Genomic DNA, 26,549 nt, shown 5'->3' with positions numbered 1-26,549 from the left:
CCAGACTCTGTCCTATAAGGCCATTAGGAAGGAGGTGGAGAAACTGCTCTTCCCAAGCACAGGGGGGCTGTTAGCAGCCTCCTGAGGCATGGAGTTCAAAGTCTAGAGCCAAAGGTGAGGGAGGAGTTTGGCTGGCTCTTCTGGAGAATTTTACACTTTGGCTTATGTTTCCTCTCCCTCTGAAGTTATTGATGATACATACCATCACCCCCAGCCCCCAGCCCTCGGACAGCCCATGGGGGGGTGTGTGCTTAAATTATTTTGTGCCCCGCTCCCACCCCCCCACCTCTCAAACCTACCAACTTCTCTGGCTTCAGAATCAACTGGGCTGATTTATCATGGTTTAAGGTGGGAAATTCGGGGAGAGGGAGGCAGGGAGGGTAGGCAGTGGGAAAAATTACACCTGGCCATGAACTGCCTCGACAGATGTCTGTGTGCGTGCGTGTGTGTGTGCGCGCGCGTGTGTGCGTGCGTGTGTGTGCATGTGTGTGTGCGCGCGCGCATCTCACTTTTCCTTCAGTCCCGGCCCCCTTTCCACAGCTCTACTGACCATCGCATGGTTTCCTCAGAGAGACCTGGGGCTGGGAACCGAAATGCTAGGACCTCTCGGGTGCGGGCTGTGGGTTTGACTTCACAGTTCCCAGGAGGCACGTAGCAAAGACTTGCCGACGGAATGGGCTGTGTAAAGAGGTTAATGCAGAGCTGGGGGCGGGGTGACCCCGCTGCGGCTCCTCCTCGCCTCCCTCAGGTCTCCTTTGACGTCTCCCTTCCCCACCCCTGGGCCTTTAGCTTCTCGATTCTCCCAAGGTCCGTCTTATTTCCCACCCCCTCTACGGCTTTTCAGCTTCCTCCCAGCCCTCGCAGTTCCCTTTCTCCCGCAAATTGCAATGGGGGGGGAGCCCTAACGCATTCTCCCGCCCCAGCCCCCCAGTCCCACTGGTTCCCTCCCCCCCTGCAGCACCTGGCCCTCCCAGTCAGCCGATTGGTCCATGGCCCCATCCGTCTTCGCCTGGCAGTGCTTACGTCATCCTGCAGTAGAGGGGATGGGGTGGGAATGAGAGGGCGAGAGAGCGAGGACACCCGGCTGGAGCGCGAGCGCGGAGCCGCGGCGAGCCCCCCGCCTCAGCCGCCCAGGGTGGGGCCTGCGCAGGTCCGCTCTATGGGCTAGTGCGGGCGGCAGGCTCCTCTCCGTCTCTGCCTGCTGCCCCTCTCTTCCCTCCCCTCCTGGGAGATCCCCTGCATCCCTCCCCCGAGGTGCAATAAGCGGGCTTGAGGGTCCCAGGGGAGAGCAGTCGCCTGGCCCCGCCCCGCGCCGCGCCGCGCCATGGCCCTCCTGCTGCTGCCCCTCTTGCTGGCCTCCCTGCTGCCCCCCGGCTCCTGTAACAAAGGTGAGTGGGGGGGGGTAGGGGCGCTGAAAGCGGAGTGTCAGGCAGGATGATGCGCGGTAGCGGGGGGCAGGAGCCGTGGGGCTCTCTGGCCCGTGACAGGTGTCGGTTCTTCCCACCATCCCCCTCCCACCCATTTTCTCGGACCCGTCCCTTCTCCTTTCCTTCGCACATCCTCCTGTCTGGTCCGTCTTTTCCCATTTGGTCCATCCTGGGGTGTCTGTCTCCCCCTCTCCCAATTTCCCCCTGTTGGAGATACCTCAGGTCTCCGAAGGACTTGCCCTGAGGGGCCACATACCTGGCTGGGTGGTTCCCCATTTCACCGGGCGTGCCTGCACTAAGGGCGTGGGGCAGGCCCATCTGGTTCGTCTCCGTCCATCCTGGGGAGAAACTGCTCCTCGCAGCTCAGCAATTCGGGGCACGTATGTTTTGGCGTGTTCCTCTGCATCTGTACCCTTACGCCCGCACGCAGCTGGGCTGTGGGTTACCAGAGCTGCCCTCTCTGGCAGACAGCAGATAAATTCAGCTGGGTGAGGCTGACAGAGGGACCAAGAGGGGGGAGGGGGGCAGGGGTGGGGGAAGAGGGCTCAGGTAGGTGGAGAAAGGCAGGAAAGGGCAGGAGTGGGTGTGTGGGGGAGCTAAAGGAAGTCAAGGAAGGAAAAGACAGGGAGCCCAGGAGTGAGCGAGAGGAGATGCACACCAGGAGAGAGTCAGTGGCCAGGAGGAGAGGAGCAGGGTCAGGGCGAGCTGTGGAGAGGGTGCCCAGTGCCGCCTTGCTGCGCGCCTCCCCTCCATCCTCAGTCTCTGACCTCAGCCTGGCTTTTTAGCTTCCTGCTACTTCCTGTGCTGCTTTCTGAGCACCATCTTGTGGCTTCCTCGGCTGCCACTAGGGAAGGGGGTGATGGTGGTCACCAGAAAGAAAGGGGCAGAAATTCAGATACCAGAAGGCTTTTTGGGGTGGGGTTGGAGGAAAAAATGGAAATCAGGATTTCTTGCTCACCGTGACATTCTGGGGACAAGTTTCCTTTGGTGACAACCTTTTGGATGATGTCTTCCTCTGCCCATGTCCCGCTGATGGGCCATCGTGAGTGTGCTTAGGAGCCTGGGGGTTGGCATGATAGGATTAGATAGAGCAGTCAGTGGAAGTTGGGGTTGGGAGGTGATGTAGGAAGGGAAGGGGACTTGCTGTGCTTTCCCCATAGTCTCTTACCAGGCTAGTGGGAAATTGGTCCTGTCAGGAGGCACAGTTGAGCTAAGTCTGGTAGAAGATGGGGAGATTTGCAGGCTGAGTGTATCCCACATCCATCCACAATTGGCTGGTGGTTGAATGGAAGTAAGATGGAGTAGACAAGAATTGGGACTAAGTCATGAGTCTGTATAAAAAGTGGGGTTCAGGGAGTGTGAGGTTTGGTGGCCTTTGTAGGGGGACATAGAAATATGTTGATTATGAGTGTGTTCTCTTGGCTGTGGGGGTGAGAAGCGGGGAGGAGATCTGTCGTGTTTCTAGGCCAGCTCGATAATCCCTTAGGATGTTGGCTCTGCTGGGTCCAGTTATTTGGCATTGATTCCTCTGCCTTATCTCTGCCCCTCTCTACTCCCCTCCCTCTGCCCTATATATTTTCTTTTCTCTCTCTTCTCTTCTTTCCTCTACTCTGGGAGAATGGCCTTAGGTTGGGGCTTGGCTGGGAGAAGTGCAGAGTAAAGGGATTAGGGTTGAAATGGTGGAGAGGATCTCAGGAAACGTCTAGATCTGCTTTGCCTACTCTCATCTCTACCCTTGATCTAGCCCTCCCCTTTCCCAGGGCCTTCTGATGGCCCACCACTCTTTCCTGAATTCCCAGTCTCCATTCTCCAGCTCTTGAAATTCCTAAAGAAAAGTCTCCGCCCTCTGACCATGTTTCCCAGGGAAGATAGGGGACCCTTCTATTCGGGACAGGCTGTAGCCATGGAAACTTTCTATCCTGAGAAAGGAGAAAGCTGTGACCTCCCTCAGGCCCTCTATCTCCTTTAATAGCTGATTTCTTGTCCGCATTTTTCCCGCCAGCAGGTGCTTCTGCAGGGTGTGGAAAGGGTGGTGATACTGGAGTGTGAGTTTGAGTCAATGAGGGTTGTGTGGGAGTGGAGGGCCAGCTCACAGGTTCTTCCTCTCCTCTCCTGGGGGGTCAGCCAACAAGCACAAGCCATGGATCGAGGCAGAATACCAGGGCATCGTCATGGAGAACGACAACACGGTCCTGCTGAACCCACCACTCTTCGCTTTGGACAAGGATGCCCCCCTGCGCTATGCAGGTAATTGGGGTTGGTGGATGGCGAGGCAGGCAAGGACAGAGAAAAGTGGGTGGGAGGGCAGAAGGCAGGGGAGGAGAGTGGGGGTCCTGGGAGGGAGAGCAATAAGAAAGTGGGGAAGAAGCCTTGGAAAATAGAAAATAAATTCGGCTCAAGGAGCCGAAAGGGCTACATTGAAGCTAGTGGTTGAATAAAGGCAACCAAAGAGGACATGGGCAGGCAGGGGCTGAAAGCATCAAGATTTTGCCAGGTCTCAGACCTGGTACTTCTGAGAGGTTGTTGCTCAGGAAAGCTGGTGTTGGAGCTGTTTACTTGATAATTATTGTTTTTATGTGCACAAATAGGGACAAGGGTTTGGGAGGAGAGGTGAAGTGGGAACCCAAGGCAGGGAGGCTGAGGCAGGAAGGAGATGCTAGGGGTGGTACAGGAGCCTCATCCTTCCCTACCTTCTCGGCCAGGTGAGATCTGTGGCTTCCGGCTCCATGGGTCTGGGGTGCCCTTTGAGGCTGTGATCCTGGACAAGGCAACAGGAGAAGGGCTGATCCGGGCCAAGGAGCCAGTGGACTGCGAGGCCCAGAAGGAGCACACCTTCACCATCCAGGCCTATGACTGTGGCGAGGGCCCTGATGGAGCCAACACCAAGAAGTCCCACAAGTGAGGAAGCCCTTGTCCCCTGTGCCCTGCTGCAGGGCCTCCTTTCTCCTTCCAAGCCCGTCACCATCCTCTATCCATGCAGTCATTGACTATCTACCCTTCCCTTCTCTATTTATAGGGTTTAGGGACAGGAGACATAAATATATAGTAGAACTTAGTGGGATCTAATCCTGGCTCTGCCTTGAATGGCCTTGGGCAACTTACTCAGCCTTTTCTGGATCTGCTTTTCTTGATCTGTAAAATGGGGACAATGATGACAGCTACTTCTTTAGGTTGCTTCGAAGGTGAAAGGAGATGGTTTGTGTAAAAAGCATGCACCACAGTGTCTGACAGATGGTAAAGGGCTCAATACATGGTGGTTACGATGATGAGGAGAACAAGGAAGGAGGGGAGGAGCACACTCAGCACACTCCCAGATTCCTTCCTGCTGCCCCGCCGTTCTATCTGCAGTGTGCACTATACTCACGCCATTATAACACACAGCGCTCTGGGGGAGGGTGGGCAGGAGCTGACTACACATGAAAGAAGCTGGGACAGCTAACTTCTCATTTGGGAATGGGAGGAGATTGGGAACAGACAACTGTTTGGGCCACTAAGAGGCACTGGAGAGAAACTGCTCTTTGTAACTCGGTTTCCCATGTGGAGATGGGACCTTTGCCTCTGGGCCTTGGGTGCCTGGATCTTGGCTAAGGGCAGGGCTGAGCACAAAAGATTAGCCCGAGCTTTGCTTGCCCTGTGGGGACCTATGCAGAGAGGGGCCACAGCTGACATGCATATTGTATACATGTTCACAAAAGACAGCACTCTTATTCTGTCTACTACTCATATCAGATGACTTATGGCTTTTGTACAAATGCTACTTCCTTTCCAATGGTTGGTTTTTAACTTAGCTTTTACTCTGAATCTTCCTTGATTATCCCATTGGATCTCACTGTTGTGAAAGAATGACCTACTGGGTGCAAAATCCTGTCTTACCCTTATCTTGGCAGCCCAACCTATAGCATTCTGTACAGAAGCCATCAAAACCAGTGTCAGTGTCACCTGGGGTTGTTTTCACATCATATATCCTTTCCTTAGTCCAGTTCCCTCGGAGGCCCTCTTGAGGTGCCTGGTGTCCTGGGGGGTGGGGATGGACATCTCGTCTGCCCCAGGCTTAGGGACAGCCTCCCTCCTGCTCTGATTCCCTGTCTGGATTCCTGCTTGTGCCTCTGAGTCTCCAGTATGAGGCTGACTGACTTGTCCTATCCCTTCCTCCCGCTCTGGCATGTGCAGGGCGACGGTGCACGTGCGGGTCAATGATGTGAACGAGTTTGCCCCTGTGTTTGTGGAGCGGCTGTACCGAGCTGCGGTGACTGAGGGGAAGCTGTATGACCGCATCCTACGGGTGGAAGCCATTGACGGTGACTGTTCTCCCCAGTACAGCCAGATCTGCTACTATGAGATCCTCACGCCCAACACCCCCTTCCTCATTGACAATGATGGTGAGTCCAACCTCTGCCCACCTTGTGTGCCCACATCTCTCAGGGCACCCCAGGGCTGAGCTTTCCACTTCTCTGCCCTTCAGATTCTCATTCCACGCCCTCCTTCCCAGATGTGGAGCCTTTTTCCCCAGGTGCCTTCTTTCCAGCTTTCTGCTGCCCAATTAGCTCATGAGCCCCCCCATCCCCCATCTCCCTAGGCTTTTTCTAGTGCTTTGACCATCTCTGTTCTCCTGCACCCCCACCCCAGGGAACATTGAGAACACAGAGAAGCTGCAGTACAGCGGTGAGAAGCTCTACAAGTTTACTGTGACAGCTTACGACTGTGGGAAGAAGCGGGCAGCAGATGACGCCCAGGTGGAGATCCAGGTGAAGCCCACCTGTAAACCCAGCTGGCAAGGTGAGGAGCCTTGCTCTGTGACTCATCTTGTGAATCATCTTTCACCTTCCTCTCCCTTTTTGTCTTTTCTGACAGGCATGGGGGCTAGGCTACGAGTCAGGGGGAAGGATATTTGGGTGCAGTTTTGTAGCTGTTTACCCTGGATGGCCATTTTTGTAGAAGCCCGAGACTGTCAGTGGACTGGCAAGAGCAGAATGGATAGATAGGAGGGGCTGCCTTACTCTTCCCTCTCTCCATTGCCCTTTCCCTCTTACCCATGCAGGCTGGAACAAAAGGATTGAATATGCACCAGGGGCTGGGAGCTTGGCTTTGTTCCCTGGGATCCGCTTGGAGACCTGTGATGAACCTCTCTGGAATATTCAGGCCACCGTAGAGCTGCAGACCAGCCATGTGGCCAAGGGCTGCGACCGAGACAACTACTCCGAGCGGGCATTGAGAAAACTCTGTGGTGGGTGTGCACCCCCACACCCTAGACCTGTCCCTTCCCACCTAGCCTCTACATGACCTTTCTCTACCTCTCTCTTAAGAATCTGCTTCATATCGTCTTTTGTCCATCCACAGGTGTATATATTCATAGGAGTTGTGGCATATAGTTAGCACCTGTGGGCCGAAGAGCAAATAAATATGTTATTGGCAAAGAGGTATAATCACAGCACAAAATAGTCACCAGATACACTGTGGAACAATGATAGGGAGAGGTGAAGAGCTGGAGAATGAGTTCATTGGAGAGGTATTCCTAAAAGCGAGGCCTATCCCTCTCTTGTCTTTGAAAAGCCAGAAGGGGTGGTGAGATGAACTGTAGGAGACTTTTTTCTTGTCGGTCACTCTTTCCCTGCCTGCTTCCCATTTCCCCATCTGCTGCTGCTCAGCTTTGACACTTGTGCATTCTGGGGCTCCTGCAGGTGCTGCCACTGGGGAGGTGGATCTGTTGCCCATGCCTGGCCCCAATGCCAACTGGACAGCAGGACTCTCAGTGCACTACAGCCAGGACAGCAGCCTTATCTACTGGTTCAATGGCACCCAAGCTGTGCAGGTGCCCCTGGGTGGCACAGCTGGGCTGAGCTCTGGGCCCCAAGAGAGCCTCAGTGACCACTTTACCCTGTCCTTCTGGATGAAGCATGGTGTGACTCCCAACAAGGGCAAGAAGGAAGAGGAAACCATCGTGTGTAACACTGTCCAGAATGGTGAGCCTTCCTCAGGGCACTGGTCTGAGAGTGGGGAAACTGGCTTCTTGTCCTGGCTCTATCACTGTCCAGTCTGTGACTATAAGTGGGTCACTTCCTCTCTCTTCACCTGTAAGATGGCAGTGGTAGGTTTGATACTTCCTGAAATTGTTTGATTTGCTCTCAGCATGAACAAGTTGAGGTCCTACTGCTCTCAGAGTGCAGTGGGAGTGCTCATTGCCATTCTCACTTGCAGTTGCCCAGTCCCCCTGCATCTCACCAATAGACTGCCCTCTGAATCTATTCCCATTAAAACCCTTCCATTGTGATGGAAAAGCCTGGGTAGTGGTGTGCCCCACTCTTTCTCCTCCATCTCCACCCCATTTTTCTCTTATAAGGGCTAGTTGGCTTCATCACTAAGTACACCTCCTCCCTCGACTGCAGTGATACATCCTTCTGGGGGTCGAGTGTGGGGCTCAGCTTGATCTGCTCTTTGATTTCTGCCAATTCTCTGAGGTCATATCTCTTGACTTGAAAAGGATTGTCACCAGTGATGTTTGTATTAACCAAAGGACCAATAATGATCTAGGTGGGAGCAGGCTGGATGGTGTCCCCTCTCAGCCAGAGTACCTAAGAAGCTCTAGTTATCACATGAACTGGACTGTGTGTGTGTGTGTGTGTGTGTGTTGGGGTGGGGGGAGACTAGTGAATGCAGGAGTGAGAGAGTGCATGAGAAGATAAAGAGAACCCAGTGTCATCTCCCTTCTGGTGCCTTGAACCTGTTCTTGTCCCAGCCCTATGTTTGACCCCCCATCCCCATCCTCTCCCCTCAGAGGACGGCTTCTCTCACTACTCACTGACGGTCCATGGCTGCAGAATTGCCTTCCTCTACTGGCCTCTGCTTGAGAGTGCCCGCCCAGTCAAGTTCCTCTGGAAGCTAGAGCAGGTGAGCCAGTGCCAGAAAGATGGGTGGATGCAACTTACTTTCAGGGGAGGAGGGTCCTATGGCGGGGTTGGAATATTTTTGGTTGCCCTCTGTCCCCTCTTTCATTCCCCATTTTCTGTCCCTGATCATTATACCCCCAGGCTCTCTTGTTTTCTATTTCTAAGGCTTTGTCTCCTGTAGAAAGCACTCCTGGATTAAAAGCAAATAGGAAACAAATTACTGCTAACATCAGACCCAACCAACCATCTTGTTTTATGTTGTCTCTTTCTGATCTAGATCCTAACAGTATATATCTCTGACTCTCAAGAAGTTAGCATGTAGTAATTGAGAAATAAGCAATTCTGAGGTACACAGATTGAGTTTGAGTCCTCCCAGGGGAGCTAACTAGCTGTGAAAACTCATTTAATGTGTCTAAACTTCAGTTTATTTTCCTATTAAATGGGGATAGTAAGAATTCTATATTCCAGGGTTGCTGTAGGATTAAATGATGTAATGGACCTTTATACAGTAATCCCTGCTTAACAATAGGGATACATTCTCAGAAATGCATTGTCAGGCAACTTCATTGTGGTGTGAACATCACAGAGTGCACTTACAGAAACCTAGAAGGCATAGCCTACCGCACACCTAGGCTGTATGGGATAGCCTGTTGCTCCGAGGCTGCAGGCCTGGACAGCATGTTACTGTGCAAAACCACATGAGGGTAAATAAGCACAAGAGAAAATGATGCAGTCAAGACACATAGGAAACATGAGGTATGAGGCTGCTGCTGGCATAACAGTTCATACTTTCTTACAGCACACTTTTTTTATAAGTAGAAAGAGCCCTGGCCAGTTTGGTTCAGTGGTTAGAACCAGGCCTGTGGACTGAAGGGTCCCAGGTTTGATTCCGGTCAAGGGCAGTCTCGATCCCTGGCCCTGGTTGGGGCTCATGCAGGAGGTAACCAATCGATGTATCTCTCTCACATCGATGTTTCTCTCTCTCTTTCCCTTCCACTCTCTCTGAAAAACAATGGGAAAAATGTCCTCAGGTGAAGATTAAAAAAAAAAAATAATAATAATAAAAAAACATATATATGTAGAAAGAGTACACTCTGAAATAATGATAAAAAGTATAGTATAGTAAATACATAAACCAGCAACGTAGTTGTGTATTATCATTATCAAGTATCATGTACTGTACGTAATTGTATGTGCAGTATGACTGGTGGTGTAGTGGGTATTTTTACCGCAGTATCACCACAAATATGCGAGTAATGTTTTGCACTATGATGTTATGACAGTTACAATGTCACTAGGTGATAGGAATTTTTTAGCTCAATTATAATTTTATGGGGCCACCACCCTATATATGGTAGATTGTTGACCAAAATGGCATTATCCCGCTCATGGCTGTAGGCTGAAAAGGACTCTGTACATGTTAATTTTCATGGTTATTATCTGTGATTATGAGGGCTAAATAAAAATGGACCAAAAAAAAAAAAGTAAAATCCTCTCTCAAGCAAACAGTCGTATTCTCTAAGCTAACCACAAGGACTCGTGGGGACTAATGGATTTCCATCTCCTGTTTTTCTTGCAAGCCCTGGTGGAGTGGCTGATTAAGCAAATGGCTGAAAAAAGGCAGGAAGTGGAAGAGAGAGACAGGGAAATGAAAATCCATAAACTGGATAATTGAGGGTTGTCTACAAAAGCTTCTGCTCTTTGTGGCACTCTTAAAGAGATAGCTTGCCATTCGCTACTTCTTGATCTTCTGCCATGTTGCTAATATTGGTAACATTACTCCTTCTATTTTTCTTTTACTTACCCTTATTTATTCAACAAATACTTAAGTCCTGTCATTCTGCTAGTTTCTGAGGATACAATGGAGTATGAGATGGAACACAGTCTTTGCCTTCATTAAGCTTACATTTTTGTTGAAGATAGGCTTTCAGAAAGTAAGCTGACATATAAAAATGATAAACTGTGATAAATGCTCTGAAAGAACAAGTAAGGGACTGAGGGAGAGAACAGGGGAAAGCAGAGGTTGGGGAACTCACCTGATATTGGATGTTCGGGGAAGGCCTGACTGAGGTGGAATGTAAGCTTAGTTCTATAGGATGGGAAATAGCTGTGAGGAGAGGGTGTTCTAGGCAGAGGGGAAAACAGATGCAAACGCCCTGAAGTAGGAAAGAGTTCAGCATGTTCCAAGTATAATTTCTTTTGGGAAAAATTTATTTACAAAATAGTGTGTCACTCCTCTTAGAAATGTTTGTAGTTTTAAAGATTTACTTGAAGATTGGAATTTTAGGTATTAGGTTGGTTGCCTGATCGATTTTGCATGAGGATGTTATTCTTTGAGCTGAGTAGGCAATAATTCCCTAGAAAGCCCTGATGATAGAACTGGGAATATGAGGGACTGCCCCTTGATTCCTAGGAGAAGGGTCAGGATCTTGTGCTAGTTCCCTGAAGATGAAGTAACTGGGGGGTTCTTGCCCCTACCCTACTTCCCTAGGTCTGCGATGATGAGTGGCACCACTATGCTTTGAACCTCGAGTTCCCCACGGTCACACTCTATGCTGATGGCATCTCCTTTGACCCTGCCCTTATCCACGACAATGGTCTCATCCACCCACCCCGAAGGGAGCCTGCTCTCATGATTGGGGCCTGCTGGACTGGTAAGTCCCTGAGCTTCTCAGTGAAGACACTAAAGGTTGGAGACCCCAGTGACTTAAGATTGGTGAAGGAGCAAGGGCAGCCTGACTTCATGTGCCTCCCTGCAGTTGGGCAGGGTGACTCAGAAAGCTCTCCAGTGGGCACCACAGACCCCTATATCTCCCACCTATTCAACTGGTTGTCACCTCTGACTTGGAAGAATTTCCTTCTCAGGCATCACCAGAATCTTTCTGTCACTTCAGCCAGTTTCCACTTTGTTCCATCACAGTGATGATGATTTTCACAGCCCTTTCTGCTGTTGGAGGCCAGTAACCCTTCAGAGAGTCATCTATCCTCCAACTTTAAGCTCTTTCTTTCCTTTTTTTTCCTTTCTGGAAGTGTGTGTGTGTGTGTATGTGTGTGTGTGTGTCTGTCTGTCTGTCTGCCTGCCTATCTTACCACAGCCCTTGTGTTTCCTCAGCAACATATTTGGGGGTTTGTCTATATCAGAGGCCTGAGAGATTGAGACATGACAAAAGAAGATTTGGGGCCCTAGCTGGGGAGCTCAGTTGGTTAGAGCACTGTCCCGATACACCAAGGTTGCAGGTTTGATCCCCTGTCAGGGCACGTGCAAGAAACAACAAATGAATGCATAAATAATTGGAACAACAAATCTCTCTCTCTCTCTCTCCCTTTGTCTCTCTCTCTCTCAAGTCAATAAAAATGAATAAATAATAAAAAAAGGAAGGGTTGGGACTCGACTGGGAAGTAGCAAGTCCTACAAGGGCAGGCCAGTGCAGGGAAGACCTCTTCTTCCTCTCTGTCAATCTGTTCCTACAACTCTGAGCTCACTGCCACCTTTTATTTTATTTTTTTTCTCCAGAGGAGAAGAACAAGGAGAAGGAAAAGGGAGGAGACAACAATACGGACACCACGCAAGGTACTCTGTGTGTGAAAACCAGAGACCAGAGAGCTGGAGTTCTCACCTTAGCTTTCTGTTCTGCGCTCCCTTTCCACACCCAACCCCGTCCAGCCCTGTTATTCACTTACTGCTTCCTGCGCCACCAGGGGGCAGAGCCTCCAAGAGCTACAGCAAGGTAGGGTTTCCTTGGTGAGTTAAGGCTGGATAGAGCTCGCCTGGATTCTGGGTGTCCCGTCCTGCCTAGGGAATGAAGTGAAACAGGAGGCAGCTGCACAGCAGGGAGGATCTGGGCAACTGTGAAGCTCACACACATTCACCCTGGTCTCCTTGCATGCCACCGAAGATGCCCTCTCCTGCAGTCTCCTCTTCCCCGTGGTGCCTCCTCTTTCCTCCCTTGGTCTTGCTCTCCTTCCTTTTCCCCCCTGTCCTGGAAGCTTTTCTCATTTCTGTTGCTTCTGTTTTTCACCCTTCCTCTCCCCTGGTTTTATTCTGTCTTCTCTCTCTGCCTTCTCCAGTCTCCCACTTAGCCTCACTTCCCTCTCATCTCTCCTTTCCTTCTTTTAGTTTCCACCTTTCTCCTCTTCGTTTTCTTTCTCAAGCCTTCTGCTCTTTCTCTTCCCTTTATCTCAGTCCCTTTCCTTGTTCTATTGCTCCTTTCTTCTCACTTCCCGCCCTCCCCTGTGTTCCTGCCCTAGGAGACCCCTTGCCGATCCACCACTACTTTCATGGCTACCTGGCTGGTTTCAGCGTGCGCTCAGGCCACCTGGAGAGCCGCGAGGTCATCGAGTGCCTCTATGCATGTCGGGAGGGGCTGGACTATCGGGATTTCGAGAGCCTGGGCAAAGGCATGAAGGTATAGCCCCCTCTCCCAGCCCTCTCCTTCCAGGCATGCCCCCTGTCCCATGCCCTTGTCCCACCTCTCTACCTCGGCTCCCTTCCTCTCCTGCCTCCTGGGCCTGCTCTCAGCTGTGTCTGTGTCTGGGGCCCAGGTCCATGTGAACCCTTCGCAGTCCCTGCTCACCCTGGAGGGGGATGATGTGGAGACCTTCAACCATGCCCTGCAGCATGTGGCTTACATGAACACTCTGCGCTTTGCCACGCCTGGCGTCAGGCCCCTGCGCCTCACCACTGCTGTCAAGTGAGTGTGGGGTGGGCGGGCAAATCACAGAGCAGAGACAGACTGTCAGAACCCTTTGGCTGTCAGAATGCCACCTTAGGCTAGGCACACCTCCCCCACTCAATGGATGGGGAGATTGGGTCCCCAGAGAGGACACTTGGCCTACCCTGTTGAGATAGCCTGGACTAGACTGATTTCTCAACTAATTCATTACTCTTTCCACTGAGCCATGCTTCCAGCATTTGGGGGTTTTAATCTTCTCCATGCCTCTCTGCTGATATGTAAAGTGGAACAGAGAAGGTACTGGATTTGGAACCGGGAGAGCCGACATTAATTCTGATTCAATACTAATTGCCTCAAAGACATTGGGCAAATTGCTCTAGTTGCTTTACCTATTTTAATCTCAATTTATCAAGCTCTTGCAAGGTCAGATTGGATGATCTAAGTCTGGGAGTTGACAACCTGTGGCACCAGTGCCAAATCTGGCCTGCTGCCTGTTTTTGTAAATAATGTTTTATTAGAACACAACCATGCCCATTCATTTGCATATTGTTTACGGCTATTTTTCCACTGTGATGGCAGGACTGAGTAATTGGGACAGACTGTATGGCCAAAAAATGGAAAATATTTACTGTCTGGCCTTTCATAGAAAAAGTTTGCTGGTCTTTGAAGTCTAAGTGAATGATTTTGAGTTCTTTAAAAGAAAAATTATACATTACTTCAAGGTTTAAGTATATTTTAAAATACAGATTAATTGAGAGGTAATGAAAGCATAATAGTTACAGACACAGAGCCTATTAATTACTAGCTTTTTCTCATTGAGCAAAAGCAGGGATAACAATAGAATCTAACTCATGGAATTGTTATAATAGCTAAATGATATAATCTAGATCAAACACCTGGCAGAATGCCTATTCTGCAAATGTTGGCTCTTATTATAAAGGAATTTTCACCCCTTTTTATGGTTTATAGGGAAGTTTTTAAGAGATACTGCCGTCTAGTGGGTGGATTACACAATGTAAGAGTCAGAATTCTTGAGCAAGCATTCCCTTCTTTATTCTGCCTCAGTTTCGTTGTAAGCTGTATGAAGATAAATACCGGCTTGTCCCTATCTTAAGAGGAGTAGATTTAGAGAATAGAGGGCTCTGAGCTCTAGACAGTTACTGGGTATAATTATCAGGCCTTACAATTAGAGCAGTGGAAGTGGGGACAAGGGCTTTGAGGAATCTGGCTGCTAGTCCCTGGTGTGGTCACAGTGTGGAGCTGAAGGCCACAGGTAAATGAGGCCATGTGAGCACAGATCAGAGCTGAGGATGTGTCCCACCATGTTCCAGTGAGAACTCTAGTTGTCAGAGAACTCTCATCCAGTTAAGGGCTTAATCTACCTCAGTTGGCCAAGGACGAAATCAGAAGGGAGGGCTGTCTTTTAGCTTAGGGTGGAGCTCTGCAAGTGTCTCCCCAGGGGGAGGAGTTGACATCCTCTGCTGATGGGCTCATCTGAATCCTTCCTACCTCTGTCCTGCCCAGGGAAGAGGCTTATACAAGGGCTGGGAACTGACTTTGGTCATTTGGTACAGAAAAGGGGCCCTATTGTTTTCTTTCTGAGGTTGAGAGAGAACTCTCATTTCTCCATTTCTAGGGTTTCCATGTGGTTGGTTAGTGCTACTCTAATACCTCTTTGATGTTGTAGGAGAAAATTTAGAGGTTGTGTGTGTGTACGCATATGTGAGTGAGTGAAACAGGGAGAGGCAGATACATACCAGCACCTCCCTTTCTCTGATGCATATCCTTGCCGTAGTCCAGGTGGCTTCCCTAACTTCCAATGTTCAGTTCTTGGGCCTCTGTCCATTTAAAGCCAGGTTTATACAACTATTCAGTCATTGCAGGTTTTCCCTAAGGGTTTTTTTTTTTTGTTTTTGTTTTTTTAATGTCTTTCTTGGAAAGCCCATCTACTCATGGCATTAATCCCAGAACAGATGCTACCCCACTTTTTTCTCTAGCTTTGTCCTTTCTCCATAGCTCTTGAATTTCTACCAGCCTGCTATAACCTTTACCTAGAAGTTCTTGCAGCACCTCAAAAAGCTGAGCTAAAGCTGAGATAATGAACTTCAATGTCCAGACTAGCCCTTCCACCTGAATTCTCTATTTCTGTAATGGCATCTCTGTCCTTGCAATCACCTGGACCTGAAGCCTCTGAGTCATCTTGGATGCCTCCCTGTTTTTTCCCTCCATTCCCCAGCAGTTGCAAGGTCACCTCTGTGCTGGCTGTCTGGAATCTGTCTCTTCTTTTTCCATTTCTGCTGTTAACTCCAGCCCAGGCTCCCATTCCCTCTCGCTTGGCCTACTGCAGTAGCCTCCTAACTAGTTGACTCATTTCTAGTATTCTAACTTCAGTTCACCCTTTGCCCTGAGGCTAGGTTGGTGATCCTAAATCAGAGTTTTCATCCTCACATGTCTCTGATGAAGAAGACATCAAGGGCTTTGTTTTGCCCATTGCACAAAAATTGCACTCAAAGCCCTCAGCCATCTGGCCCTGGCCTTTCCTGCCTCATGTTTCTCTACCCCCCTGAGTATACCCCTCACCTTCTGTGGAGTCATCCTTCTTCCTTGAAAGATTAGCTCACTTGCTACTTTTCTTGGTTGTTCCTCCTCTCCCTTGCCAAATGCCCTGTTCCCATCATAGCCAGGAATCTCTCCCTCTCTGAATTCTCGTGGTTTTTTGTTTGTTCCACTAGCGTGATGGTGGCCATGTTTGCCCTTGTTTTAAAGTTTGTGCACCATATCTAATCTTTCAACCAGATCATCGGTACTTTCAGGTTGGGGCCAGCCTCCTGTTCCCCTTCGTGTCCCTTTGGATTGCTCATCAAAGTGGGAATGTCTGTTGGAGCACGTGCTCCCAGGGTCAGCTTGGGCTGTTTTCCAAGATCTGGGCCCCTCTGCATGACCATGCAGGTTGTCTTAGGCCCCACTCTTTGTAGCACAGGAGCATTATTCACTTCAGGGGCTCTGAGTTGATCGTGTCTGCTGGGTCCACCCTTCTCTCTTTTGGCTCCAGAAGTCAAGTTGGCATGCTCAGGCACACTAATAATGGTCCTCTTAGCAAAATCAGTTCAGTTAGCAGAAGCATGTGGACCATAGGCCCTGTCCCTGAATTAGCAACTTCTTTATGAAGATTGCTTGTCCAAGGGGACACTTCTTTATAAATAAATTTGGTTGTGCAAACCCAAATGGTGGCTGTGGTTTAGTGGAAAGATCATGGACCTGGAATGAGAATGCTTTAAGCCTTGACTAGGACAAGTATTTCTTATGTGGCCAAGATGCTTGACCTAAAATCTTTGCTTTCTTATCTCTATTCTAGAGCACTGAAATAAAGTTAAATGAAGCAATATTGGTAAAATGCTTCATAAACTAGCAAGTACTGTGAGAATTATTATTCATGAACTTAGGATGGGGCTAGGGGATCCTGGGAGCATGTTCCTGTGCTGCTGTGCTGTTGGTTGGTTCAGCCTGGCTGAGTTTTCTAGGGAGAGGTTTTATCGGCACCAAGATTAGTGAGGCTTCATAGGAAGGTGGATGCAGGTCCCAGATAGTCAGATTAATTCACCTACCAAGGTGTGTTATTCTGATATTAAAAGAGAGTGAGTGGAAAACTCATCAAAAGGAGAATGTCTTTTGATAAGCCCCCGGCCCTTTATGTGGTTGAATATTTTGGGGTATATATCTTCTAGGTATTGTACTAAACACACTTAAAAAAAATCTCCTGGATAAAGAACTATGTATATATGTATATACATTTTTTTAAGCTCAGCTTGTAAAATACAGTTTGCTAGATGTTCCACAATTTGGGGTAAGACATTGATGATGTGGTCACCCCCTTAGGTTAGGTTTGCCTGACCTTCTGTCCCTGGTCTTTCCTACAGTGGCATCCTCCTGGGAGATGGTATCTCCGCCTTCAGTTTTGCCACTTGGGGGGTGGTGAGGATGGTGGTGCAGAGACACTATCCCCCTTTCCTCTCTTCACCCTCCTTACATGGGGTGCTCTCTGTAGAGGTGGAGGCCCAGAGGGATGAAACAGAATACAGATTATAAGGGAGAGGGTTTGGGGTCACAGGCTGCCTCTCCCCGTTTCTCATATAGATGCTTCAGTGAAGAATCCTGCGTCTCCATCCCCGAAGTGGAGGGCTATGTGGTGGTCCTCCAGCCTGATGCCCCCCAGATCCTGTTGAGTGGCACTGCTCACTTTGCCCGCCCAGCTGTGGACTTCGAGGGATCCGAGGGGGTCGCTTTGTTCCCAGATCTTCAAATCACTTGCTCCATTTCTCACCAGGTGGAGGCCAAGAAGGATGAGAGTTGGCAGGGCACAGGTAAGGACAACCTCAGGGAGTGATATCATCCAAAGAAGGGTCCCTTTCTAGCACCAGAGTAAAGGAGAAAATCTGGGGCTAGATGTGAGCAGCAACTTCGTCCTGCATTTGTTTGACTAGAACCACTTACCATTAAGAAGGAGAGCCAGGAAGAGGCTCAGGGGTATACGGAAATTGTTGGGTAGTGGTGTTCTTGGAGATGCTGCTGACTGCTCTCGGAGAATGACCTTGGAAGGGGAGGAAGAGTGGCCATGGGGTGGGCCTTCAGCTCTGATCCAGATCCTGACTCTCTCCAATCCAGTGACAGACACACGCATGTCGGATGAGATCGTGCACAACCTGGATGGCTGTGAGATTTCTCTGGTGGGGGATGACCTAGACCCAGAGCGGGAAAGCCTGCTCCTGGACATGGCATCCTTGCAGCAGCGAGGGCTGGAGCTCACCAACACATCTGCCTACCTCACCATTGCTGGTCAGTGGGGCCTGAGAGCCTGTCCTCTTTTTCTGTGTGTGCTCCTCTCCGTGATCAAGTACTGAGAAATCCAGAGGGTCCCTTTTCCAGGCCCAGGGATGTGGCCAAGTGACATTTTACACCTTGCTAGCCTGGAAGACCCTTTAGCTTCTAGACTGCCCCTAGAGGAGATGTGCCAGGCGTTAGGCTCCAAATGGTCCTTTCTCCCTGCCTCTCGACAGCCTGGCTCACCTCCACTCTTCCTTTGGCAGAGCCTTCCCTGACTAGTTTCCTAATCCTTTAGCTGTGTGATACCGGCCACCCTGTGTGTCTTCCACCTCACTAATCTTCTGTACACAGCATAGCTTTCAGTTAGGAGGTCATCTAACTAGTGGTGATGACTTGGGAACTTCTAAAGGAAGCTTGTTCTTCTCTGCAGGATCCTCCATAAGGGAGAACGGGAGCTGATGGGAATAACCAGTTCCTTCCTATTTCCCTTCCCTTCCAGAGCCTCCCTGATCACTTCTGTATTTCCTCCTCTCTCTGTTTCTCTCCTGCTTGCCACCTCCCTAATGTATGGCAGGGGGTCCTAATTTCCTTCTCGCCACCCCTACTCAGAAGCCACAGAGCTGTTAGAGAGGAAATGCAGATCAGTAAATGCAGCCTATCACAGTCCATTAGAGCCAGGAGGGGGGCGAGGGGGGCATCTCTTCCTCTGAGAGCTCGGGTGCCACTCTTGTTGAAGGGCTGGCCTAACTCACTCTAGGCTGGAGGGAGTAGGAGAGAGTCCACCCTGGGCCTCTTCGCTGGCTCCTGCACTGAGCCGCTTCCTCATCTTCCAGGGGTGGAGAGCATCACTGTGTATGAGGAGATCCTGAGGCAGGCTCGTTATAGGCTGCGACACGGAGCTGCCCTCTACGCCAGGAAATTCCGGCTTTCCTGCTCGGAAATGAATGGTCGTTACTCCAGCAATGAATTCATCGTGGAGGTACCCAGAGAGTCTCCTTCCTTCCACAGCTCACTACCCCATCTCTTCTCAGCACCGCCCCCCCCCCCCCCCTCCAATCCTGCTGTTGAGGAGCCAGGACCAGTGGACTGAAACCAACAGGTGGTGGGAATGGAAATTACAGCAGGGAGGACTCCTGGACCCTGTGGAGGGTGGGGAAGCAGCAGCTATCAGCTGTGGGGCAGTGGTTAAGAGGCTTTAGAGAGGTGGAGTTGCACCTGGGGAAGAGTGAGTACCCACCAAGCCTTCCCTCCCCAGGTCAACGTCCTGCACAGCATGAACCGGGTTGCCCACCCCAGCCATGTGCTCAGCTCCCAACAGTTCCTGCACCGTGGTCACCAGCCACCTCCTGAGATGGCTGGGCACAGCTTGGCCAGCTCCCACCGAAACTCCAGTACGTAAGGCTGTGCAGGGTGGGCGGGTGGACGGGGCCTGGGCTGGGCACAGACGTCCTCCCTCTCCACCCCTGGGGAGGGGAGGACAGGGTGGAGCAGCGGGTTCTGTTCCCTTGTGGTACCTGAAGGCTGCATCCAGTCCCTTTATCCCCCTGGATCGTTAACTTTCCCATGAGAAGAACATGAGCCTTGTGTCACTGCAGGGACACTCATGCTTGGAATTATGAAGTCAGTGTGGGGTTTAGGCAAAGCCTTTGTTGTCCCTGCTGCCCTTCCCACAGCAATATCAAATTAGCCCTGGACTTAGGGATCCTTGGTAGTGAAGTTATCAAGCATTATTAAGTACCTATTATGTATTAGCATGGTCCTAAAGTATTATTAGGAATATAAAAGAATTATAGGGTACAGTTCCTATCCCTCAGGGGAAAGTTGGTGCTATTATACATGTAATTGTGTGCTATTTATAAAGTCATAAGACTATTTCTAAGACAAAATATTCAAATATGAAAATATCCAGATGGAGTGCTTCCCTTCAAAGCAATCTTGTTCCCTGGCCACTGTGGTACTTCACCAGTGATGCAATTTTTTAATTCCCAGTTTGAGTTGCTTAATTGCAGAAAAACTAGAAGCTACCAAGTGTAAAGAAGAAAACTCAGCCATAATTCTATCACAGAGAAGAAACCATTTTTAATATGGTATATTATGTGCCAGTTTTTTTTCTATACCTATTTTTTTTTTTTCTTTTTACAAAGTTGGGATCCAATTATTTTGTAACCTGAGATTTATACCAAATATTATAAAATGAGTCTTTTCCCACATTACTAAAAACTGCAAAATGATTCTGATGTTGCTAAAAATGACTTTTGGAATCCCTCTTTAGATTGCTTTCAAAGCCAATTTATGAGATGCATTTATTTTATTTGGACACACCATGCTTTTGGCCCAGTTCAATATTACACAACTTCAGCATCCACTTTTGTCAGAGTTGGCACTGGATGTCATTTTTAAACATTAAACCCATGCTGAAAGGATACAGATTTGTCACTTTTGAAAAAAAGTCAAAAGGTGTATCACAGGCTCTTAAGGAGTTCCAAGAATACTTTCTTGGAAGAAGTACGTGGTCACTGAACACTACCCTGAAAGTCCTCACTTCAATACAGGTAATAATAAGAATAGCAAACACATCAGTGCATGCCAGGACCCACGCTTGTGGGTTTTTACACATATTAACTCAGTCATTACAAACAAAAAATGAAATAGGACTAGAATTATCCCCTTTAAAGGTAGGGAAGTGGAAGCCCAGAGAGGTTGAGTACCTTATCTAAGGTCACTCAGCTAGAAAGTGATACAGCCAGGATTCAAATCCAGACAGCAATTCCAGAGCCTATGCACTAACCAACCCCTCATACTCTATTTTTGTTTGATGCTGAAAAAAAACTATTATTAGCCTCAATACTTTATAGTTGCACCCAATTGGGGAAACTTCTAAGAGCTTCCCAGGGCTTCTTACTCAGTCTGGCTTTTTCCCCTTGGCAGTGGCCACTACCGCACTATCCTTTGTCTTTCTTTTCCCCTGGGACTGGCTCTGTTCTGTCTTCTGCAGAAGCCTTTTTAAGTGTTTTCTTGTGACTCATTATGGCAGAGCAGATGGAAGTAGAGGTGAGGGGGAGTATAAGGCATAAGCAAGTTGCAAAGGTTCCAAGAAGCCTCACTTGGTCTTTAGTTGGTAGAGACATGTGAGCGAACTAAACCTGTTTTTGTTCAGTGGACCCTTGGGGCCAACATCTTCATGATTCCCTAGCTCTTTCTCAGGTTCTTTCCCTGGGAATCAGCCTACTCAACCTTGTCTGGATTGGATACTGGGTCTTGCTACACAGGTTAGGCTCAAGGTAGATCCCAGTAGGCGTTGTTGCTGGGCCTGTTGAAATTTTCTGTCTTTGTTTCCTCTGGTATGAGGTCCCAAGGGAGGGAATTCCCATTCTAACTACCCCAGAGCTTCCTCCCCTCACTCATTCCCCCAGCTGCCTGGGGGTGGTCCAGGGTAGGTAAGTGTTGCCATCACTTTACCTCCCCATCCACTGTTCTGAGCTGATGCCCAGGCCAGCCACACTTGCTCTGAGATCCTACCCAAGAAGGACAACCTGCTTTTGCTTTTCCCCTTATTTTGGCCTGAGTATTGTGCAGAGTTCATAGTTTACTGGGGTCATTTGTGATTGATGTCTCCTGAGTTTACTCAGACATCCACTTAATAAAATGTGGTTCATATACCTCCTCAAGGCAGTCCTTCCCCTACCCCTCCCAGCCCCAAGAGTGGTGTTACAGAACTATGGCTTTGCAATTTTAAATTCTTCTAGCCATGCAGAAGCAGTAAGAGACACCATTTCCTCCAAAAGGACAGGAGATTCATTTCTCTGAAGCTCCTAAGTGATCAGAAAACACAAATCAGTGTGAAGTGGGGCAGTCAGGGAATGTTTTGTGTTGCACGTAGATTTTGAACTTGGACCTTGAAGGATAGAAGGAATTTTGTGTGGTCATGAGAGAGAATGAGGATTTGAAAATTGGGGGGGTGGTTGGTTTAGGGTTATTATGGTTAGGGAGGACAAGGTTGTCTGGGAAGGGGGAGACAAAATGATGAAGACAATATTTATCTAGTCATCCAAAATGTTAATGCACATCAGAATCACCTGGGGAGCTGTAGAAACATTTGGTGCCTAGGTTTCACCCCATACCAGTTAAATCACAATGTCTGGGGGTGGGAGCTGGGCATCAGGGTTTTCAGAGGTCTTTAGGTGATTCCAATGTGCAGCAAAGTTTGGGAACCATTTCTCTACTTCGTTTCCTACAAGGCTTTGCAGAAAGACCTACAGTGTAATAGGATAAAGGTAGAGAAAGAAAGAGGAAGTGTGGAGGAAAGGACCAAGATGAAAGAGAGTAAGATAAGGCCGGTTCATAGGATACCCACTCCGAGGGACTGTGGTTGCTAGAGTGCGTCAGAATTTGGACTCTGAGCTTCCTTGGAGCTGAAGCAAAGGGGAACCTGAGCAGCTGTGAAAGTCCCGGTATAGGAGCCAAGCAGAATATCAGGAGAAGCCCTGAGACCAAGGGCAGAAAGAAGTTTCTCCTGAGGGTCTTCACAAAGGGGGCCATACAGGGCTGTGGACAGGTCTCTCCACAGTGTCCTCACCATCAATTGAAGCCAGTTCACATGGGCTGTTTTTTAAAACACCCCTTCACGCTGACTATGGAGGTTGTTCAAGACCAGAAGTAATGCAGCAAGAAAGGTTGCTTATAGTTTTTAAAGTCTTGAATTTTTGTCTGTAGCTAATTTAAAAATCTTCCTATCTCCCTGGCCTCCTGGCTCATTTTATTTTTGTTTTTATTTTTAAATATATTTTTATTGATTTCAGGGAGAGGGAGAGGGAGAGAGAAACATCAATGATGAGAGAGTCACTGATTGGCTGCCTCCTGCACGCCTTCTGCTGGGGATTGAGCCCACAGCCCAGACGTGTGTCCTGACCAGGAATCGAACAGCGATCTCCTGGATCATAGGTCGATACTCAACCACTGAGCCATGCTGGGCCGTGCTCCTGGCTCATTTTAAACTAATGAACCATGCTCATTGGCCTGCAGATAGAGTGTCTGCATTTTGTCTTTCTTGTGGTCATTTCTTAGTCCTGGCAATCAACTTGTGATTCCCTTTGCCAAGCCAGGGGCTCAGAGGAACAAATGTATTTGATTAAGGCACAAGCCAAAAGGTTTGACTTGTTATCATTGTGCCCTAGAGCAAGTTTGCCTGCTGTGGCCTCCACTCTGAGGGGAGGTATCCACTCCTTCCAGAGCCTGGGCTTAGCTATAGGGGCATTCTGCTGATGGGGTCATCCCCACATCTTGCTCATTGACGTGGAGACTTGGGAGGGACTATTTCCTGCAGATGGGCAGAAAGGTCATCTCTGTATTCCTCTTCCCCCCTCCCCTGTCCTCAGGCAGTTGCGAAATGCTGATCCACCCAGGCCTGTCTCTGCTCTGGAACCAGTGCCCAGGGACACTGCCTGCCCTGCTGGGCAGAGTGAGCTCTAGCTGGAGAGTGGCTCCAAGTGGGCTGTGGTCGGGTCAGGACAGGGGCCAACTTGGCAGAGAGCCATCAGGGCGGCCTCAGGGAGGTGTGAGGCCAGCGTGCCTGCTCAGGCAGGGCATTCTGCACACACCTGGTTGGCCCTGGAGCATGTGGCAGCGTGCGTGTGGTGGCAGCATACGTGTGCTGGCCGTCGGAGGAGGGGACTGCAGCAGGGTGTGTGGGGCTTTCGTGCTGTGTGCTTTTCTGCGCCCTGCTCTGTCTCTTGACATGTGAGTCTCAGAGGCTGTGGGTCAATTCTGGACCGGGAGGTATATCTCTTACCTGGAACATAATGTGTGTGTGTGACACATGCATGTAATAGTCCCTCAGCAACGGGACTGCTCAGGGTCTGGGCCTCGTGGAGCCTCGATGGTCGGGCGAGTTGCTGTGAGCAAAAACAGCGGGCTGGGTGTGCGCCATGTGGGGTGTGGTCACCCAGCTGCCTGTGAGGGCCCTGGGTCTGGGTGTGCGTGCGTGGGGTCTCTGCCTCCAACTGCTGTCCCTGGTGCTGTGGGCTCTCCTGCTTTGCTTCCTCCTGCTTCTCCGAGGGCTGTTTGTGTGCATGCAGAAGTTGGGCAGGGCTGTGCTCACAGCGGCTCACTCTGTGGCCCTCATAGTCCACCTCTGTGCTGTCTACATCTTCCTTCAGGGGGTTGCCTGGTGTGCCCAGCTGGCAGGGAGCTGGGTAACACTGCACCTATGGCTCTTCTCTGCCTCACTGGAGACCCTCAGCAATATCCCATTGATCCTGCTATGTGAGCAGGCTGCCAGGTGGCTAGTGCAGGTGGCTGTGTGGGTCATCAGGGGCCTGGCTCGGGTGCAGAGTGTGGTGACCTTGGTCCGGCTGTGTGCCCACACGGTCTTCCTGGGCATGTACCTGTGCATGCACATCTGCTTTTCCGCCATCAGCTCTAGGGTCCATGTGAGAGTCCACATGCCCTTCAGTGTATCACTGCCCTTCATCGTCCATGCCCCCCTGCGCCTGGGCCTCAAAGTGAGGCTGCAGGACCAGAGGCATGACAGGGCCAAAGGGAAGGGGGGTAGACCTCAGGGGGAGGTTAGGGAGGAGCAGAAGCCCTGGATGTCCAGGAGCTCTAAGCCCATAACGAGAAGGCTGGTGGCACCAAGTAGGAGTGAGCCCAGTTCAGGTGGGTAAGTAAAGGGGCTGCTCCTTGCCCCTTAGACCTGTCCCCAGCCTTGGACATTCTTTCCTCCCATACCATTAAGCCCATGTGGCTACCCCTCTCCTTCTCCCATTGGGCACTGCACAGCTCATTCCCAGGCCAAGTGGTCCTGAGAGGATGATCTGGGCAGTTTCCAAACCTTGCCCTCTGCCTCCTGAGAATAAGGCTGTTCTTGACAGCATTGGGCCAGGAGCCCCTTTTCCCCCCCTGCCCTTGCCTCTCCTTTACACACCTCCTTTCCTGTCTCTCTGTCCCTTTGGCCCTAGCAGCAGCCACTCTGCCGACCACTTCTCTCCTGGTCTCGGGTTCTTTCCAGCTCTTTTTTCTTTCAACTTTTACAGGGTAGTCCCCTGTTCTAGGGCATCATGGATCCTATCTTCTCTTATTCAGAGATACCCCCTTCCCAGGGCTGCCTTTCCTGCTCCCTGTGCTGAGTCCCCTCAGGTGGGCCTGACCAGGGTCTGTTCACCGTACCCTTTCCTTGCAGTGGTCCCCAGTGCGGCGACTCTCATCATTGTGGTGTGTGTGGGCTTCCTGGTGCTCATGGTCATCCTGGGCCTGGTGAGAATCCACTCCCTTCACCGCCGTGTCTCGGGGGCTGGTGGGCCCCCAGGGGCCTCCACTGACCCCAAGGACCCTGACCTCTTCTGGGATGACTCTGCACTCACCATTATCGTGAACCCCATGGAGGTGAGTGTCCCTGAGGAGTGGGGAGGTCTAGATTCAGCTGCAGCATACCCAGCGAAGACCCCTAAGGAACGGCCAGGCCCTGGGAAAAAAGCTTTGGGCAGAGCCTGTGAGCAGAAAGGAGAAAGCTTTGGATAGGGGAGGAGGTGGGATGGAGTGGGGGTGAGGAGACTGAGGGAGTGTGGCCCCAAAGGAGAGAGGCTCTGGGGTGTGTCAGGCCGCTGAGCCCCTCTCCCCTTCACCCCTGCCTTCTCCAGTCCTACCAGAATCGACAAGCCTGTGTGACGGGGGCTGCCGGTGGCCAGCAGGAAGACGAGGACAGCAGTGACTCGGAGGCCGCTGACTCACCCAGCAGTGACGAGAGGCGCATCATTGAGACACCCCCCCACCGCTACTAAGGCCTACACCCCTCCCCAAACAGAGAGAGAGAGAGAATTCTGCCCGGGTGAGACAGAGGCACTGCCGGGAAAGAGAAGGACATTATAAGAGAAGAGAGACCAAGAGGAAGAGAGCGCGAGTCATCCTTCAATCTCTAAACCCCCGTGGTTCCCACTGGAGTCGACTCTCCGGTCCCCCCAGGCCGCCTCGCTCCCATGCCTCTGGGCTCTAACTCCCCTGGTGTGGAGGACTCTGGCTGCCTTTTCTGCCCCCCAGAGCAGCCTTCCCCTAGCTCACTGGGTCTCTGTCTCTCCCCCCACTAGCCATGCTCTATATTGGGTGGGGGCTGTTAGCAATGGCAGGGGCCAGGGGTGGGATTGAAGGAACCCTCTACTCTGCCCTTCCCTACCCTCCTGTCCATGAGGCCTTCCTCCCCCCAGCTCCCTCCACGGGGCCTTCCTGCTTCTCTTATGATCCCCCGCCTCTCTGTCCATTGCACTCTGGGGACCCCTGCTTCTTCACCACCCACTTTCGTTCCTTCGTTGTCCTCTTTCCCCTCCTGTCGTTGCCTGAGGTCCTACAGCCCCTACCCCTTCCTACATGACCTGGTCATGGCTAGGTGGTGGGGGTGGGAGTGGGAGTGGGGGCCCCGATGTCTTATATATAATGTATATTTTTTCATGTTGTCGTGAGCACGGCCCGTGTTCCATGTGCAGCTCACTGCTTTGTGTGTGTGTGTGGCATCGTCATGTCCTGGGGTGGGGGTTGGGGGATGGGTGTGGTGAGGGAGGGGACACACCTGAGGGTTTTCAAATAAAACAACCAGAAAAAAGCTCCATGAGCTGCTTCCTGCCTCCTGATCCCATGCAGGCATTGTGCGGGAGGCGGGCCCTTGGGTCTCAGGGCCCATTTGGGTCTCTGTGCAGGGCTGAGGTGAGGGGAGCAGGACTGGTTGTCTTGGGTGCCATCGCCAGGATGGCAGGACACAG

General features: G+C 50.5%; 1 protein-coding gene across 2 annotated transcripts; it reads left to right on the top strand.

The window, feature by feature from the left end:
• The first annotated feature begins 1,063 nt into the window (after positions 1 to 1,063).
• CLSTN3 (calsyntenin 3) lies at positions 1,064 to 26,549 on the top strand. 2 transcript variants are annotated; one of them, XM_087814804.1, is made up of 18 exons: positions 1,064 to 1,388; positions 3,552 to 3,674; positions 4,130 to 4,325; positions 5,598 to 5,806; positions 6,054 to 6,203; positions 6,466 to 6,651; positions 7,106 to 7,387; positions 8,200 to 8,312; positions 10,803 to 10,965; positions 11,826 to 11,882; positions 12,560 to 12,717; positions 12,854 to 13,002; positions 17,119 to 17,345; positions 17,647 to 17,817; positions 18,639 to 18,784; positions 19,061 to 19,196; positions 24,983 to 25,185; positions 25,440 to 26,520. In XM_087814804.1, the coding sequence occupies exons 1-18, from the start codon at positions 1,325 to 1,327 to the stop codon at positions 25,578 to 25,580; spliced, it is 2,874 nt and encodes a 957-aa protein (XP_087670930.1). In that variant the 5' UTR covers positions 1,064 to 1,324; the 3' UTR covers positions 25,581 to 26,520. The 2 variants fall into 2 exon arrangements, with proteins under 2 accessions (XP_087670930.1, XP_087670931.1); XM_087814805.1 differs by lacking the exon at positions 6,466 to 6,651 and having other exon boundaries at positions 25,440 to 26,549.

This window comes from Miniopterus natalensis, chromosome 2, assembly GCF_054644295.1.
Source record: "Miniopterus natalensis isolate mMinNat1 chromosome 2, mMinNat1.hap1, whole genome shotgun sequence".
Taxonomy (NCBI): Eukaryota; Metazoa; Chordata; class Mammalia; order Chiroptera; family Miniopteridae; genus Miniopterus; species Miniopterus natalensis.
This window is presented reverse-complemented; position numbering and strand designations above follow the sequence as displayed.

Excerpts from the sequence above, each read along its gene's own strand:
- CLSTN3 (XM_087814804.1), top strand. The coding sequence starts at position 1,325 with ATGGCCCTCCTGCTGCTGCCCCTCTTGCTGGCCTCCCTGCTGCCCCCC. Across the intron at positions 8,313-10,802 it reads TCCTCTGGAAGCTAGAGCAG|GTCTGCGATGATGAGTGGCA; the intron begins GTGAGCCAGTGC and ends CTACTTCCCTAG. Across the intron at positions 17,346-17,646 it reads TGAGAGTTGGCAGGGCACAG|TGACAGACACACGCATGTCG; the intron begins GTAAGGACAACC and ends TCTCCAATCCAG.